Source organism: Bombina bombina, chromosome 1 (assembly GCF_027579735.1).
Source record: "Bombina bombina isolate aBomBom1 chromosome 1, aBomBom1.pri, whole genome shotgun sequence".
Lineage (NCBI taxonomy): Eukaryota > Metazoa > Chordata > Amphibia > Anura > Bombinatoridae > Bombina > Bombina bombina.
The window spans coordinates 688,862,546-688,880,729 of NC_069499.1; the positions used below are offsets into that span (position 1 = coordinate 688,862,546).

The 18,184-nt window shown below is 36.1% G+C and overlaps 1 protein-coding gene across 1 annotated transcript; it reads left to right on the top strand.

Annotated features, from left to right (window-relative positions):
* The first annotated feature begins 864 nt into the window (after nt 1–864).
* On the top strand, nt 865–17,588 carry UBE2A (ubiquitin conjugating enzyme E2 A). Its single transcript, XM_053699184.1, has 6 exons — nt 865–1,177; nt 1,285–1,365; nt 1,937–1,962; nt 2,919–3,008; nt 13,842–13,930; nt 16,379–17,588. Exons 1-6 carry the CDS (start codon nt 1,134–1,136, stop codon nt 16,505–16,507), a joined length of 459 nt encoding a protein of 152 aa, XP_053555159.1. The 5' UTR covers nt 865–1,133; the 3' UTR covers nt 16,508–17,588.
* The last annotated feature ends 596 nt before the right edge of the window (nt 17,589–18,184 follow it).

The following is an 18,184-nucleotide window of genomic DNA, read 5'->3' on the forward strand; positions in this document are numbered from 1 at the left end:
ACGGCATCAAAAGGTTAATAGACTAATTGCTTTCAAAGAAAATATGGCAGGATGGAATCGCTGCTTTTATGTAACTATTTTATATCTGTTTTATGTAACTATTTTATATATGCTCTAAAATTAGTGTATTGCACATCATGTTTTTGTACAGACACAACTTGTGAATGTTTCATATATTGTTTGTTTACAATAGGACGTTCTGGTATTGGATGTCCCTTTAACACCTTAACAGACTGTCAGCATAATTCTATTTTATTCTGACTGTATTTAAAAAAAAGAAACTGCAATATTTTTGTAATACCAAAATAATATGTTTTCGATTACATCACACCATATATTTTTACGAAAATAGCTAAATAAAAAAAGGTAATCATACAGTTATAAAATTACGTTACGTTTTTTATAAACTTATTAACAAAACAGAACAATGTTTTAACACGAACAGAGTCAGACTGATTTATTTTTTTATACTCAGCGATTGACACAACGTAGTTTTACCCGCAAAGTTCTCTTACGTGTAATGACGTTGCCTAATCTGTCAATCAACAGTGAGGGCGTAACCAAAGTGACATCACCTTGGAGGAGCAGCTGTTTAGATGACAACAACACAGGGGCAGCGTACTAGGATTAACTAAAGCGGTGTTTTTAAAACGATAACACAAATTACTTTACTTGTGTAGTCAGAGACAAGGTTAATCGGCATAACTGTATGAAAACCACGTTTATTTTATAATATGGAGTAGTAATTTTGTAGCTTAAATCATATGTAAAGCAGAAATAGAGACCGATATGATTTATTCACCCCCCAGTTCAGTACAATGGAAGCGTCTGCAAAGCAGGACTTGTTTTTCTCTCGGTAACTGTGTAAGAAAATATCCCTCCGCCAGGGTCGGAAGCTCCCGGAAGAGTAGTAACTAGATCCTGCCGCGGTGTTGTTTTATTTATTATAATTATTATTGTTTCCCTTATTGCTTTAGGTTGATACGATAACTTATTGTTGGGGGATTCTTTTCTTTTGTTATTTTTCTTTTTTTTATTTTCTTTACATCGAAGGTTTACGCTTTGTGAGAATCCCGTCCCTTATTTCTTCTACCATATTTATTATTGTTTCTCTTCTCCGGTTAAAGTAACAAATGTCAACACCAGCCAGAAGGCGTCTTATGAGAGACTTTAAAAGGTAAATGGGTTGAACTTGTAACAATCTGCTTTCTTGCTTTGAGTAGCTGCCACGGGGTGAGATGTGAGGCCTGAATCCATGGTGTTATATTTTATGTTTTGTTTCAGGCTCCAGGAGGATCCCCCCGCTGGTGTGAGTGGTGCCCCCTCTGAGAATAACATCATGGTGTGGAATGCGGTTATATTTGGGTGAGTTGACCCTTTCAGGAAGAAACTGCACATTACAACCTGTAACACGTCAAAACCAAGTCATTGCTATTCGGTGTGACTCTCTAAATACCAGTTCAGTGTATGGCCCCCCTCTGTTCTTTTTATCACCCCAATTTAAATGAAATCTCTTCTTTGTTACAGTCCCATGAAGATGGATGGAGTAACTGTCTAATGCTAACCTAAATTCACTGTAGCTTTGTTCCAATTTTGGTTGGTCAAGGAACTATAAACTCTTATATCTTGAGAAGCTAGTCTGTTCATTCCCCTTATAAAAGATTATAGCTCTTCCTTCATCTGATAAACTGATGACTATTTTGTAACAAACTAATTTATACAGTCCTTAATAAAGTTTAATTTTTTTATAAATAAATATTTTAGTCATGCTCTGCTAGTGTTCGTCCATCCCATTTGTATTATAGCAATTATTATTGCACAGAGCTAGACATTTTTTAGGACTCCCCATCTCCACTTACCACCCATAATACATACTAATATTTTAAAGCATGTACTCACCATCTAAATATTGTCTGTTTTTTTATTTTTACTTTAGGCCTGAAGGAACACCATTTGAAGATGGTGAGTATAGCGGAAAAAGACGTTTATGGGCTGAGTAGTGTCATAAGATTTCAAACACCCTTATTCCTCTACTTATATAATTCTATAATTGAACAAAATAGCTTTTTTCAAGCAATAATCACCACGGTAACAGCAATACCATTACTGGTTTTAAGAAAAAAGAGGGTATTCATGCATAGCAATGCTTTGTTGACTATAAAGTTACCATAATCCTAATAGATACTTTCCTGTCTTAGTGATTTGCGCAGAAGTGCAGTGGAAACTGTAGTTAAACCATTTAAAAGCTAAATATTCTTAAATGTACATTAAATTAAAAACCTTATGTTTACGAAATAGCACAGTTTAAAATTGTTAAATATTTCTTGTATACAAATGGTTAAAGGTGCATGATACTTAAAACTGCCTTTGATTTAAAAGAGAAGTTTATTCGGCACGTTTTACATTTTGAAACCGCTCCCTGAGAAAGTCCCTGAACTTGTAAAGAAACGATCAGTTTTGGTAGGGTACAGGCTAAATTAGCTATTTCAAATCCCTGAAATAAGGGTAAAGAAGCTTCTTGTAAACAATTTAATACACTCCAACATGTAAACTCAATAATTGGGAGAAAATTCCTGGATAAACAGTCACTTTTAACCTTCTGTTAGTTTCACTTTAAATGTAAAAATACATTGTTTCAGTCACTGCTGAATGCGGAAGAAGTCAGTCCCTTTTGGCTCATTTTGGAGCCAAAATTATTCTGGTGAAAGTGCAACACACTAAATCCAGATCCTACCCGGAAGGGACCGACTTCCTCCGCATTCGGCTGTCAATAAAACTGGCGAATGCATATATCTATTAGTATTCATGTAAACTAATGTATCTGTCACATGTCTTAATTGTTTATTTTGCATTTATTTTTTCCTGATTTATTTGTATTTTGGAATCACATAATTGATTGTGTTTTTGTTTATCTTTAGGAACATTTAAACTTACAATAGAATTTACAGAAGAGTATCCAAATAAACCGCCAACTGTAAGATTTGTCTCTAAAATGTTTCATCCAAATGGTAAGTATGTGAACACAATTTTTTTCCATTGGGTTTGCTTACTAGGATGTTCTCTTTGCCCTTTCTGTAGTGCACAATTAATAAATTATGAGCCATGGTAATTTTACAATGCTTGTGGGTAGGCAAGTCAGCCAGATGGCTAGTTTGCAAATGCACATAATTCAGTTTAGAAGACATGAAATGCAAAGTACACCTTTGAGGAAAACTGTCTATATTTCCATTTGCAAGGCATCACCCGCTTTGGTCAAATAATAATAATTAATTAGCTCAAACTTGAAATTGCAGCAGAGGACAGTATGCAATGTTTCTAGAAAGTTGTTGTTTTTTTTTTTTTTTCTGTATTAACTTTATATACATTTGATAATTTATCTTGCAAGCTTTGTGGTCGATTTTATGTAAAACATCTATTTTCTTATCATTTATCATATTGGAGTGACTTAAAGGGACAGTTCACTCCAAAAATTTCTCCCCTTTAAATTATTCCCAATGATCCTTTTAACCTGCTAGAGTGTATTAAATTGGTTACAAGTAGCTCCTTTACTCATATTTCAGCATTTGAAATAGCTGATTTAGCCTGTGGTATCGCCACCTACACTGAACAAATTAATACTGGAGTATAGGCTATTGAATAGCCTAAGTATACACAGCCAGCAGAAGAGACTACACTCTCAGTGGGATGCAGGATAGTTAAGTAATAAAATGATCCTTTTCCATTGTTTTCTCTATGTATTGAGCTTTGGTGTTCCAACCAAATAGATAAGGAAGCAAGTCTGTTTACACAAACTTAAAACATAATGAGATCTGATATCACCTTTAAGTTCAACCCATTGTAATAGGCTGTGGTTTCAAGGCACAAAATTGGCTACTTCATATACACAAATAAGCATGAAAATGGAATTTCTCAAATATTTTATACTCTGCAGTTGGTATAACAAGTCATTTAAAATACATTAATGGAAACATTTTTTTACAGTGTACTGTCCCTTTAAAATCAATAGTCATAGTTTGAAAAGAGTCCAGACAGCCATTTAAAAACAGGGCAGTTAAATTAAATTGTTGCATTTGTATATGTGAAAAAAATGGTAATGGGAGCCACTGTTTTCAGATAAGAGTATGTATGGTGAGGGGATGGAAGACTGTAGTATATTGAGTTAAATTGCTGCTGCTAGGGAACTAAGCAACAATCGGACAACTGCAGCGCTTAGGTTGTATATGATGGACACTCCTTTCACTCTTCAGCGTGGGCAACATATGTGGCATGTTGTACACGTGTGAGAGGTGAAGACATCACCTCCGCCAATAAGGCACGTTAAATACAATGCGTCCAATTCTTTGCCCTTCACAAAAACATCAGGACCGTAATGTAAAAACAAAACATTTATTTCCAAAATCCTAAAAACTTCGCTGCAATTTAACACTTTCACTGCTAAGCAATTTTTTTACCCCAGTGCTGAGGCAATTTTTAGTTTTTTGTTTTATTTAATTCCTATTGTAAGTCAAATTTCAGTGATCCATACAAATTATATATGGGGGGGATTTAGCAGGCCCAGCAGATTCAATATATGCCATTATTATATTCATAATTAATGGAATGTGAGATAGCTGCAGGAAAAAAAAATGTTAACATATGTATGTTTGCTTAGATTTTAATAAATACTGAAAATGGCCCAGTGACCACTGCTGTTGTTGTGAGCACCTTATTAAATTGTCATCAAGGGTAGCCACAAATGAAATAGGGGCCCATAAGGGCTTTTGTGGTTTATAATATAGCTTATAGAGAAATAAAATAACTTTTTTTTTTAATTTTTCTTGTAAAGTGTTTACTGTTACTGCAGTGATCATACAGCCAAAATTCATTGTTTTTTTTGTAAGAGAGGGACTTTTCTACTAGAAATCAAACCTTATTAGAGGTCTCTAGACATAACAACATTTTTATTTTTTTTATTATTGTGTGTATATAATGTAAAATCCTCAAGCAAATCCCCAAGTGTTTGTTTTACTTTAACATGTTATATATATATTTGATATTGTTGCTCCAAGACCACCACCATCCAACTCCCTTGCAGCTTGTTGGTTCAGCCCCTTTGTGATATCACCATATGCGTACATCGTGACATCACCCACACTCCTGCGAAGTCTGGTATGCCTCCAACTAGGACACCAACAATCCCCAGTCTGTAGTACACTGGATTGCCGAAAACAACGTAGAATAGGACACATGAGGAACTAAATAAGCGTGGAAAGCAAAGAGAACTGTTGCATGCATGTAAAAGTTTGCACACCTAAGCACACAGAAAATTGGTCACCTACTATCATATGACTATGAATAGAACAGCACAAAGTGTGAAACCAGGTCATCGGCGATAATTGGGTACATTATCATTATACTTTATTTATGAAGCGCCATCATATTCCGCAGCTCTGTCCATGGATACAGTTCATTTCAATAAAACAATAATATAAAACTTGTAAGAGACAGGACAAAATTTACCAACACATAAAGGAGGAATTGAGGGCCCTGTTTCCGTGGGAACATACAATCTAGAAGGTTGAGAAACAGGAGGTGAGGACTGCAAGATTGAGAAATGTTAATGCAGAGTTAGATGAGGGAAATGTTGTTAGGTAAGAAATATTATTGAGTTGGGTGGTAGGCTTCTCTGAACAGAAAAGTCTTCAGAGAGTTTCAAGGAAGAAAGATTAGGGCAAAGCCTAACAGCACAAGGGAGAGTGTTCCAGAGGGTAGGTGCTGCTCAACAGAAGTCCTGCAGTCTATCATGAGAAGAGGTGATAATCGCAGATGCAAGGAGCAGGTCATTGTTGGATCTTAGTGGGCGGGCTGGAGTATATTTGTTGATTAGAGAGGATAGGTAGAGGGGAGCGGTGTTGGTGAACACTTTGTATGCAAGGGTGAGAATTTTGAATTTAATTCTGCTGTAAATGGGGAGCCAATGAAGGAACTCACAGAGAGGTGCAGCAGATACAGAGCAATGGAAAGGTGGATCAGCCTGGAAGAGGCATTTAGGATAGATTGAAGGGGGGAGAGGCGGGAAAGAGGAAGGCCAGTAAGTAGGTTATTGCAGTAGTCAAGCCGGGAAATAACAAGGGAGTGGATTATATGCTTTGTGATGTTAGCGCAGAGAAAAGGTTGAATCTTGGAAATATTGTGGAGATGGTTGCGGCAGGATGTAGAAAGCGATTGGATATGGGGGACGAAGGATAGATTTGAGTCAAGTGTAACTCCGAAGCAGTGGAGTTGGGGCGATGGGAAAATGGTGATGCCGTCAACAGGGATAGAGAAGTCAGAAGTCGGTGTAGAGCTTCAAGGGGGGATAAGAAGGAGCTCAGTCTTGGACATGTGAGTGAGGGTGGAAGATAGGGGAGGGTATTAGATAGGAAGTGCTGCAAAGGTGGGTAAAGCGCCTGGACACTGCACCAAATAGTTTTGAACAATGGACGCCTAGCCATCCAGTTAAACGGAAATGAGTAGTAAGTAGTTAGAAGCGCCAAAGGCAGGTGCAATCAATCTAGTCTATTTTATCCTACAACAGTTTAACGTTAAATTTACAATAAAAGTAGTAAACGGTACAATGTGTAAATAATGCAATAGGCCACAATAAAAACAATAAGCACAAAATATTTTACAAATTAAACACAATAAAACCGAACTGGTGGATCCACCTAGCTTATAAAGTATGTATGTGTGGATGGGTGAGAATAATCTTGCTAGTCTGGTCTATGTGAGGACCCTAGTATATGCGTGTCCTAATAGGAAGATGTTGCCCACATGGTCAGTGCGGAAAGATAACACCAATATGGGTTACAGAAAGTGGTGTGATTAACCCAATACAGTATAAAGACTAAAACAAATCAATAGTGTCACACTTGGGGGATGGTTGCAGAGATGATAGCCGCAAGTGTGAAAAAAATGTGAATTTGGCCAAAAAATGGTGGCGAATGATGTCCAAAAGGTGCCTAAAAATATGCAAAAAAAGCGGATCCAAAAAGTCCAAAAAATCTAGAAAATCCCAAAATAAAAACACAAATAACAAAAGCAAAGTCACATAGAAAACTCACAAAAGGTCACAAAAAATAAAAAATAAACACAAACTTGTTTCTTGGTGGTATAAAGTGTCGTAGTGTAGTATATTTGTTTTCCTGGTGGTGAGATATGCTGTGAAGATCCTGATAGTGCAAATCTTGTGATGTTTTTCCTATTGGTCCTAGTCGTCCGTTACTGATAATGTCCTGTAAACATAAAATACAATGTACAAAATTGTCCAAACTCCTGTTAAAAGAATGGAAAAAAGCTTACCAGTTGCTTGCCAATGCGTTTCGGCCACACTATGTGGGCCTTTATCAAGACTGGTGTTACTTGTGAACTGGCGGCTTTATATACCCCATTTGTAATTTAATTCATTATTGACAAGTGAAAAAAACAGAAGTGGGGAAAACCGGATGTTTGTTAAAATTCGTTTAGACAACATATTTCTTTTTCTTTCCAAATGTATAAGTATATACAAATTAAACTAAATACAGGAAGGGATAGGGTCGATTGGGCAGGTAGTGAGGCGTGAGGAAGATAGTAAAGAAGAAAATTAATTTTCTGGCTGGATAGAAGATGCAGAGGGAGTAACTGGGCCTGTTGTTGGAATATTGCAGGTTGGTGTTGGGATGTTGCTTCGGATAGTATGTGTTTTGTTTAAAAAGTAGTCTGCCAGGTCTTGAGCACTAAAGACAGACGGGGGGAGCAGGTGGGTGGAGGAGAGAGTTAATGGTGGAGAAGAGTCGTTAAGGGTTTGAGGAAAGAGTAGATATGAGAGAAGAGAAGTAGGTTTGCTTGGCTAAGTGAAGGGCAGAAGTGTATGAGTGAAGAATAATCTTATAGTGTATGAAATCCGGATCAGAGTGAGTTTTCCTCCAGACAAGCTCAGCAGTACGGGAGCATTTTTGCAAATAGCGTGTTTGCTGAGCATGCCATGGCTGTAACTGACTACGTGATGTTTTGCGCAGTTGGGGAGGGGCAAGTTTGTCTAGTGCTGAGGAAAGAGTTTTGTTATAGTGGGCTGTTGCGAGATACAGGCAGGTTATAGTAGAAGTGTGAGGGAGGAGATCTTGAATGATTTTTTAAAATTGTTGCGGATCCACATCATGTACATTTCTATAGGGGCGGGATGGAGAAGTGGGTTTAGCTGTTGCATTAATATTATAGGTGACCAGGTGATGGTCTGAAATGGGAAAAGGGCAACAGATGAGGTCAGATATAGAACAGAGGTAAGAAAATACTAGGTCGATGGAGTGTCCATCACGGTGGGTAGGGAATAGGGTGGATTGTGAGAGACTGAAGGAGAATGTGAGTGAAAGACGTTTAGAGGCAGCAGGGGCAGATGGATTGTCAATGGGAATGTTGAAGTCCCCAAGAATTAGGGTTGGTATATTTGTAGAGAGAAAGTGAGGGAGCCAGGCGGCGAAGTTGTCAAAGAATTGGGAAGTAGGTCCAGGAGGGCGATAGATGACTGCCACTTTGAGGGAGAGGGGGGAGAACAGGCGAATACAGTGGACTTCAAAGGAGGAGGAGAGAGATGGGATTGGAGGTAGATAAGTGCAGGAGGGGGGGAGAGCAGGATCCCAACACTGACGCCCCATTTCTCACCTGGCCTAGGGGTATGTATTTCCTCAGCATTCCTTAGAAATTACACTTTATAGTGTGCTTACACAAAATTCCCCACCCAAGCACATCCCTTTTATTAATTTATCATTAAATACAGTTAAGTTGCATAACAAACAAATGCATCACTAAAAGACAAAGCAATAAAACTTTAGATTTCAGATAAGTAGTTTGTTTTTTCTTAGAAAGTTAACATTTCCTTCCATTTTGCAGCTACTCCTGTGTCATGTGACATCAGGCATGCTCAGTAGGGCTGCATATAAAAAGATTTATTATTGTACTTGTAAAACAATTGTATAAAATTTGTAATTTCATTGTAAATAATAATATAAAGTACACATCACAACCCCTTCTCATGTAGTGTGCTTGTTTGCAGATGAATGTAAATTGAAGATGTGCATCCATTTGTATTTGAGATACTCAGAACACTTTTAAGCAATGAATTGTGAAATAATACATTTAATACTATGATGTTAGCAATCTTGTTGTACAGTTTTGCACAGAGTAGCCTGATACCCTGTTGAATATGCGTATCTGGTCTCCTTTGCAGTGGGCAAATGTGTTGTGTGAATGAGTTTGTGCATTGCTATAAGCAGTGTCTGCAGTTTACTGTGTAGCATTGCTCTTGCTTTTTGTTTGATTTTATTTCTTTAATAGGGATCGGTTCTGATTTTTCAAGCTAATATTAAACCTTATTTTGGTATTCATACTTTGATACAGCAGTATGCAGTTGGCTTTTAATAGAAAACAGATATTGCTTCTAAATATAGAATTGAAGGAAATGCCTATGAGTATAGATGGTTAATGTAAGAAATTTACCAGTAAACAATAGAAACAGGTTTGGCTGGTTACCATAGCAACATGCAGGGCATAGACTTTTACTATGAAGACACAGATTTATCAGTTTATTGCAACAAGTGGTATGTGTAAAAAAAATTAAAAAAAAAAAAATGCTTAACGTTTTTAATGCTGTAAAATCGGCCTGATGATTAAAAACTCGACATGATGCAGAGAAATTTACAGAAAAACTTTAGAATTTAAAAAAACAAACCAAAAACGGCAATTGTTTTCCTCCATTGTGAGATAAACCTCTCTAATGCTAAAATTTGCATTTCTTAAACTCTTTGAGGGACCTTGCAGTATTGGTGAGACTTATTAGATAATCGCACCTGAGCAGAGAGCTTTATATCATTGGGTTCTTATGGCCTGATGATATAAACGTCTCCATTCACGACAAGATGATATAAAATAATCCTCCAACACTGCAAGATCTCTAGTGAAATTCTAAAAAAGATTTTGCTTTACTTCTCCAAGGGGCATTTCTGTATGTGAAGGAGAGACAAGCCCAGTGCACTATAGCGCTGCAAGATATGAGAGTTCTGCTGTATTTATATTACTTTACACTTCAGATTGTTTTATTACATTTAAACTTTGCATTTTCTCTTTTCTAAATAGCTGTGTATGTAGGATTTGTGATTTTACAAATTCTGATTATCCTTTGATAGTTGATGTCTAACTTAAGGACATTAAACACTAAACAAATGCTAGATAGAATGATGCAGATTTGTCTGAGAACAACATGTAGGTATATTATATTTTAAAGTTAAATATTGACAAAATAAGTATAACTTTTTAGTGTCTATAAAGCAATGGGTGCTGCCATGTTGTAACTTAGGTTAACTTTTCTGTTGTAGCCAATTAGGGACAGTTAAAAATAGGTCCCTAGTGTGTGCAGCCAATGGCTTTGTGGAATATAACAGTGTTCTGCACTTCCATTTCTAACAGGAACTGAAAAGAGGAACTGAAAAGCTCCTAATTTCAGAATGTGTATATATAGGGGACAATATAAAGTATATTGCAGACTTTGTATATGTGTCAGACAGAGCAAGAGCGAGCTGCACTTAATGTTATGGCGCGGTCAGGCCGGGCTGTGACTATACAGCTGGCCCGATGCGCTGTGTAAAAAAAAAAAAAAAACAAGACCCGCTCAGCAGAGAGCGGGTCTGTAAAACTGGTATATTTTAAAAAAATTTCAAAGAGAAAAAAAAGGTTTAATAACTATAGCACTAAAATGTTATATAATTCTGCACTATGTGCAGAATTATATAACATTATTTTTTTTAGGTTTACTGACACTTTAAATCATTAGTCTTTATTGTGCTTCAGAAACTGTTACATGACATGTAAAAAAAAAAAGTTGGTATTGGCAAGTATTTGAAAAAAAAGTATCGGTACTTGTACTCGGTCTTTAAAAAATGGTTTTGGTACAACTATAATTTCATTATTTATTTTGACCCCTTTCATTTACTATAGCTCTGAAAGTTGAGGATTTTCTATTTTTTACAGTTTTAAGCTGGAAATGCAGACTAGTGACTTCTGAAGGCTAACCCCGTTAAATAGCTTTCCCTAACTGGCTTTAAAGGGATAGTCTAGTCAAAATTAAACTTCCATGATTGGTGTCTAAATAAAGCCACCAATCGGCAAGCTCTACCCAGGTGCTGAACCAGAAATGGGCCGACTCCTAAGCTTACATTCTTTTTCAAATAAAGATACAAAGAACAAAGAAAAAATTATAATAGGAGTAAATTAGAATTTTTTTTTTTTTTTAAATTGCATGCTCTATCTGAAGCTATTTTAATTTTGACTAGACTATTCCTTTAATGGATAACAATCTGAAAAGCAAAGCTCTTTATACTAACATTGTTACCATGTCTAGCCTTTACTTAGCCTGCTTCTAAGCCCATGCATGTCACTTCTTATCTCAGTGCTTTCTAAATCTTGCACAACAGCCAGATAGTGCTGGTTCAAGACACAGGTAAATCATAGAGATAGTAATATACATTTTACAACAGTGTTGGTTGTGCAAAACCAGGGAATGGATAATAAAGGGATTATCTAACTTTTTAAAACAATTTAAGTAGCCTGTCCCTTTAAAGGCCCACTAAACGCAATAGAATAGCCTAATCAATAAACCCATAATAAAATAGACAATGCAAAAGCCATCAGCCATTCACAAAACGCATATAAATATATGTATGTCTTGCACATGCTCAGTAGGAGCTGGTTCCATTCTAAAGGTGTGCAGTTAAAAAGATTGTGCATGTTTAGGTAATAGATGTGAAATTAAAGTTGTTTAAAATTGTGTGCTTTAAATGACTCATGAAAGTTTAATATTGACTTTAGTGGTGCTTTTTAAAGGAGCGGTAAATACAGTAAAACTGCATAATAAAAATAAAATACAATAGCATTTAGTCTAAACTTCAAATGAGTAGTAGATTTTTTTTATTTATTTATTTTTCTGACAAATTTCAATGTTATGTTTCTTTTTCCACTCCTCCTGTATCATGTGACAGCATTCGCCAATCACAAATGCATATACGTCATTTCTGTGAATTTCTGCACCTGCTCAGTAGGAGCTGGTGACTGAAAGCATAAATATAAATAAACTGTGCACATTTTGTTAATGGGAGAAAATTGGAAAGTTGTTTAACATTTGAATGCTCCATCTGAAATATGATGGTGTTTAATTTTGACTTGAGTCCTTTTTTAAATACAGTAGAATTGTATAACCAACAGATGCATATTAAAAAGACAATGCAAAAACTTTGTCTGAATTTCAAGAGTAGATTTAGTTTTTCTGACAAATTTGTTTGTTAAATTCTTCATCCCCCGGCATCACTTGACAGCCATCAGCGTATCACACAATGCATAGTTTGTGAGTTCTTGCACATACTCAGGAAGAGCTGGTGCCTCAAAAAGTGTGCATATAAAAAGATTGGATATTTTGATAGAACAAAACTAAAACTTTTGAGAGAAAAAAAATTCACTCTTGAAATTTTGACTTTACTGTTCCTTTAAGCCTGGATTGGCTCCTGCAGATAAGGCAAGTGTTGGGTGGAGTCTGTTAAAAAAAAACGCCTTGTAATTACAAGGCACTCTATTGTTACTATAGAACAACATATCAGCCAAATATTGTTTGCAAAAAAATAACATCCTTTTTTTTACTGCAATTATTTTTTTGCAATTGCCAAACTCCGCCCCCCATTTGCCTTCTTTAGAGGTACCAATCTGAGCTTTAGTCCACAGACAACAGGGGGGTAGCCACTTTCAAAAAAATAGTATAAAATGCATTGTTTTGCAGTTGTTATCTCATAAAGCCTGTTGGGGACAGATATGTAGCAGGGTTAAAGGTCCACTAAATTCAGTAGAATTGCATGATTAACGTGTGTGTGTATATAATAAAGATAATGCAAACACATTTACTCTGAATTTCAAGTAAGCAGTAGTAGTTTTTTTTCTTCTCACAATTGCATGACTCCCCCTCTATCATGTGACGGCCAATCACAGACTAGTCTATGTAAACCCTGTGAACTTGTGTAAATGCTCAGTAGGCGCTGATGCCTTTAAAAAGTGTGCTTCTAAAAAATGTGTTAATGGAAGTAAATGGGACGGTCTCTTAAAACTGCATGCTCTATCGGAATCCAAAGTTATATAAAAATCTCAAGGCGTTTACTGTCCCTTTAAGTAAAACCATATTAACTAGCAGGACATTCTTGGCTGATGAGAATTGCAACAGCTTTTGGTGCAAAGGGACAAACATTCACTAACATCCCAAAAAGTAGTGAATGTACCTGTGCTGAATAAATCTATTTTGCAAGAAGCAAAACCAGGGAAATGTAAACAATTTTTGTTTTTCATTCCAAAAGTAAGTTTATTTTATAAACAATTTCTCTTTTTAAGACCTATTGATAATTTCATCTTGCATACATAAGAGCATGCCCCTGGAGCTGGGTTTGTGATTCTAAATGGAAATGGAGCTAGTCCTATAAATACTTTTTATATACAGTGAATTTGAATAGTTTAGTGTACAACTGTACATACCCTTAAACCCACCCCCCATCGGTTTTGCCATAAAATGGTGATATCTGGTGGATTTTCTTGGAGGGGTGGGGGCTTTAGAAGGAAAAAAGGATATTTTTTATTTATGCTGTTGATTACTCGTTTTTTATTATTTGAATTTCTAATGTATATAAAGTTCAATCATTTTCATTTGTTTAAAGATGTATGTGTTGCTAAAATTGTCTTACTCAATGACTTCTCTCTTTCAATATTACATGTTAATACATTTTGCCTGCCAATCAACTATTAATAATTTGCATTTATTTTAGTGTATGCTGATGGCAGTATATGTTTGGACATTCTTCAAAATCGTTGGAGTCCTACTTATGATGTATCTTCTATTTTAACCTCTATACAGGTAAGTGCTATCATCTCATCTTCTCTTTTTTTTAATTTTTTTATTTGTGTGTTGTGTATGTATATTTCCCCGAAATGAGAAGCTCTCGCCGGGATATTTACTCTTTTTAAACAATATTTATTGTATTCATGTATTGACTTTTTGGGGTGGGGGTTATACCTGTCTTCAGAGAGATCTCTATCCTCTCTATCTCATATAATATACCCCACACCAACACCCGCAACACATGAGGGAGTCTCATGCTGTCTCAACCACGTCACTACGCAGGCCTGGTGGATGCCATGGAAATAATAAATAAAAATAAATCAGGGTTGTTTAACCTTGTGCCTTAACCCAAAAAGATGTATTCATACGTCATGCGGTACTTTGCCCATTCTACCGCATGACGTGTGTGTATATATACATCTGAACTACAGGAAGCTCCAGCAGTCGGCAGAGTGGGAGAGGCCCTACGCTACAGAATCTAAGAGGGAGGGATGGGAAGCTACTCTAACGGGAAATAGAAGGGGAGGACACCATAATTGATTGCGGGAACGGTGGAGATAGGGGGCACCACTGTACTACAGAAAGGGAAAAAAAATCCGCAGGGAAGAGAGTGATCAGGGAGTGGGAGCTAATTGATTAACCCCTTCACTGCCAGAAATTTCATGAAAAGGTGTACAGCTGCACTTAACAGCATTCTAATTGCCAAAAAGTGTGTAAAAATAAGTTCAGTGAGGAACATGTTTTATAGGTAAATCAAAAGCTCTATTTCTGTTTAATCAGAGTGATAACATGATAGGCAAGTTTTTTTGTTTTTTTTCTTTCGCTGAAATTCCTGGACACAAAGGTGTTAAACATGTTGTTTTTTTTTTGTTTTTTTATAGGGACATAAGTGCTAAAAGAAAATGCTCTCAATTGTTGCTTAAAGGGACACTGAACCCAAATTTTTTTCTTTTGTGATTCAGATAGAGCATGCAATTTTAAGCAACTTTCTAATTTACTCCTATTATCAAATTTCTTCATTCTCTTGGTATCTTTATTTGAAATGCAAGAGTGTAAGTTTAGATGCCGGCCCATTTTTGGTGAACAACCTGGGTTGTCCTTGCTGATTGGTGGATAAATTCATCCACCAATAAAAAAAAAAGTGCTGTCCAGAGGTCTTAACCAAAGAAAGCTTAGCTTCAAATAAAAATAGCAAGAGAACGAAGAAAAATTGATAATAGGAGTAAATTAGAAAGTTGCGTAAAATTGCATGCTCTATCTGAATCTCGAAAGAAAAAAAATTGGGTTCAGTGTACCTTTTTAAGGACCGGGCATTTCAGACTAAAACTACCCCAAAAGACCAGAGCATTTTTAGTTTTTTTTTTGTTTACCTATAAAAACTATATATAATTTTTTTTTTTCTAGTAGACAACCTAAAGTATTGATCTAGGCCCATTTTGGTATATTTCATGCCACCATTTCACCACCAAATGCGATCAAATAAAAAAAAATCGTTCACTTTGACAAACTTTAGGTTTCTCACTTTGTTTAGAAATAGACATATGGCTTTGCCATTGAATTTTGGTAATTAGGCTGCTAATTGCAACTGCACACCACACTTTTTTTTTTATTATTCCCAGCAATGAATGGGTTAATCAGGTAGCTTGTAAGGTTAATTGTAGCTTTAGTGTAGAGATCACCCTCCCACCCCCTTATCCTCTCAAATAGCTCTCTTCCCTCCCTCACCCCCGTCTTAGATACTGGCAGACAGACTGCAGTTTTAGTCCTCCTTTTGTTTTTTTTTATTATTTTCTTCAGTGTATGATTACCCCCTTACCTACCCACCTACCTGATCCCTCCCAAAAAGCTCTCTAACCCTCCCCCTCTAACTAGTATCTTAGATAGTACCCAGTTCTCTAATTTTTCTTTATTATTTAATAAAAATAAAAAAAATCTGTAGTCTAGCTGCGCCCCCCCCCCCATTTACCCCACCTTCCACTGCCCTCTATTTTTTTTTTCTCTCTCTTTTTTCCCCATCGGTCACTCTGCACAACTATTTCTGCACTGCCCCAATCGTGGGGCATGCAGAAATAGCACAATCGCACGGCTGTTGGCGAGATTGTGGCAGAGAGAGGCCCAGGACAGCAGCGTTGTACAGGGTATGGCGCTGATCCTTAAGGGGTTAAACACGGTTAAAATCAGCTTCAAGGTTGCGAGTGAGCCAATCATCAGTTAGCTCTCTGAAGTGCACATCTGCTCTTGAACCTACCTAGCAATTCTTTTCAACAAAGAATGCCAAGAGAATAAAGTAAATAAGAAAACCAAAGTAAATTGCTTTAAGTATCTAGTTCTGCTGTGGGTTATCTGGTTAATTCCCTGTTCCACTCATCTTGTAACACTACTACTTCACAACTTATTGTGCTAACCTATTACCTGAGAATCATTGCTAAACTTAAAAATGTTTTTGCATTATTTTTCCTCTAGTCGCTGCTGGATGAACCAAATCCCAACAGTCCTGCAAATAGTCAGGCAGCACAGCTGTACCAGGAAAATAAACGTGAATATGAAAAGAGGGTTTCTGCAATAGTAGAACAGAGCTGGCGTGATTGTTGACCCTGGCACTTGTTTATGAACACTCTGACAAGGAGGAAAATTATATATATATATGAAGTGTTTGAGTGATCTTCCTCTTACTAGAATCTTTACATTTATATTGTTGACTGCAAAATGGCTGTTGTGCTGTCACTTTAGTCCCCTGCTGATGCTTCATTCCCCTCGGACACCAGAGAGCAATCGTGTTGAAATTCAAATGTACTGTTTGTGGGTTACTTGCATTTTTTTTTTTTTCTTTTAAATTTCCAGCAGACTTCACTTAAATCTCTGGTTGATCAAAGTCCACTGTTGTAGTTTACATATAAACCTCCCCCAAAATATGTCTAATAAAAAGGGATATATGTACTGTAGTTATATGCATACCAAACTAAATCTGAAATCTCAGTGGTGCTGATCTATCCAAGGTTCTACTGCATTTGGTTTTAGTCTGAAGGATGAAGTTACAGAGGTGTGATCATTTTTGTTTTCTGTTTTAAAAGAAAATATGCCCCATATGATTTTGCAGTGCAGGAATAAATAAATCTCTCCTAAGTTTACTTGATATTTAGTGGGTGCTGTGTACCAATGGATTAGGAGACAAAGTAACTATTACCTACAATCACTTATCTGTGACAACTTGGGCGTACATTGCTGTGCAATGTATAGTAGGCATGTCCTGTAGCTATGAGGTTGTACTACAATTCTAATTTTTTTTTTTTTTTTTTTCGTTAAGGTTGTGTTTTTGTTTGTTTTTTCCCCTCCAAGAGATGCAGGTTTGGTAGAAATGAATATACAGTTTTGCTAATTTCTTTTTAACGACAAATCCCTTAATCATTTTTGTGTTTAACTTAAAAAGTCATGCAGTGTGTTTTGTTTTTTCCCCTCTGCAAAATTGGTAAAACAAATTAGTGGGGTGTTTTTTTGTTTTTTTTTGTTTGTTTTTAAACAAAAGCTTTTTGTTAATATTTCATCTAACAGCAAACATGGATTTTTCTTTGTAATAATTTTTGCACAAACTTCTATATTTACTTTTTTGCAAAAGTAACCCATGTAAAACTGTACATTTTCTCCAATCTTGTAAATAAAAGTATAACCTACCAAAGTTCTGATCTGTAGAGAAAGCATGGCTGAGTATGAAAGGTTGGTGTGTGTTCTATTGGGTTTTTGTTTGTTTTTATCACAGAATCATTTAACTTTTTTTTTTTTTTTTTTTATTTATTTTGTTTACACCCCAGTGCTGAGCCAATTTTGAGCTTTTTTCGTCTACCTACATTTAAATCCTATTGTAAGTCTAATTTCAATGAGTGATCCACACAAATCACTTTTTTTTTTTTTAGCAGGGCCAGCAGATTCACAATATACACTTACATTTATAATTCATGGCATATGAGATAGTGGCAAAAACTGTAAAAAGTAAAAAAAAAAATATATATAATTATTTTCTTGGCTTTTTTGTTTTGTTTTATTTACTAAAATCTAAGTGATCACTGCTGTTACTGTGATCACCTTACTAAATTATCATCACAGGTAGCCACATGTGAAATAGGGGACCATACAGGCTTTTTGGCAATATAAAATAGTGGCCCCATTGTTCAGAACAGAAATAAAAGCACTTTTTCTTTCCTAAGATATGGGGAGTCCATGGCATCCTCAATTACTGTTGGGAATATCACTCCTGTCCAGCAAGAGGAGGCAAAG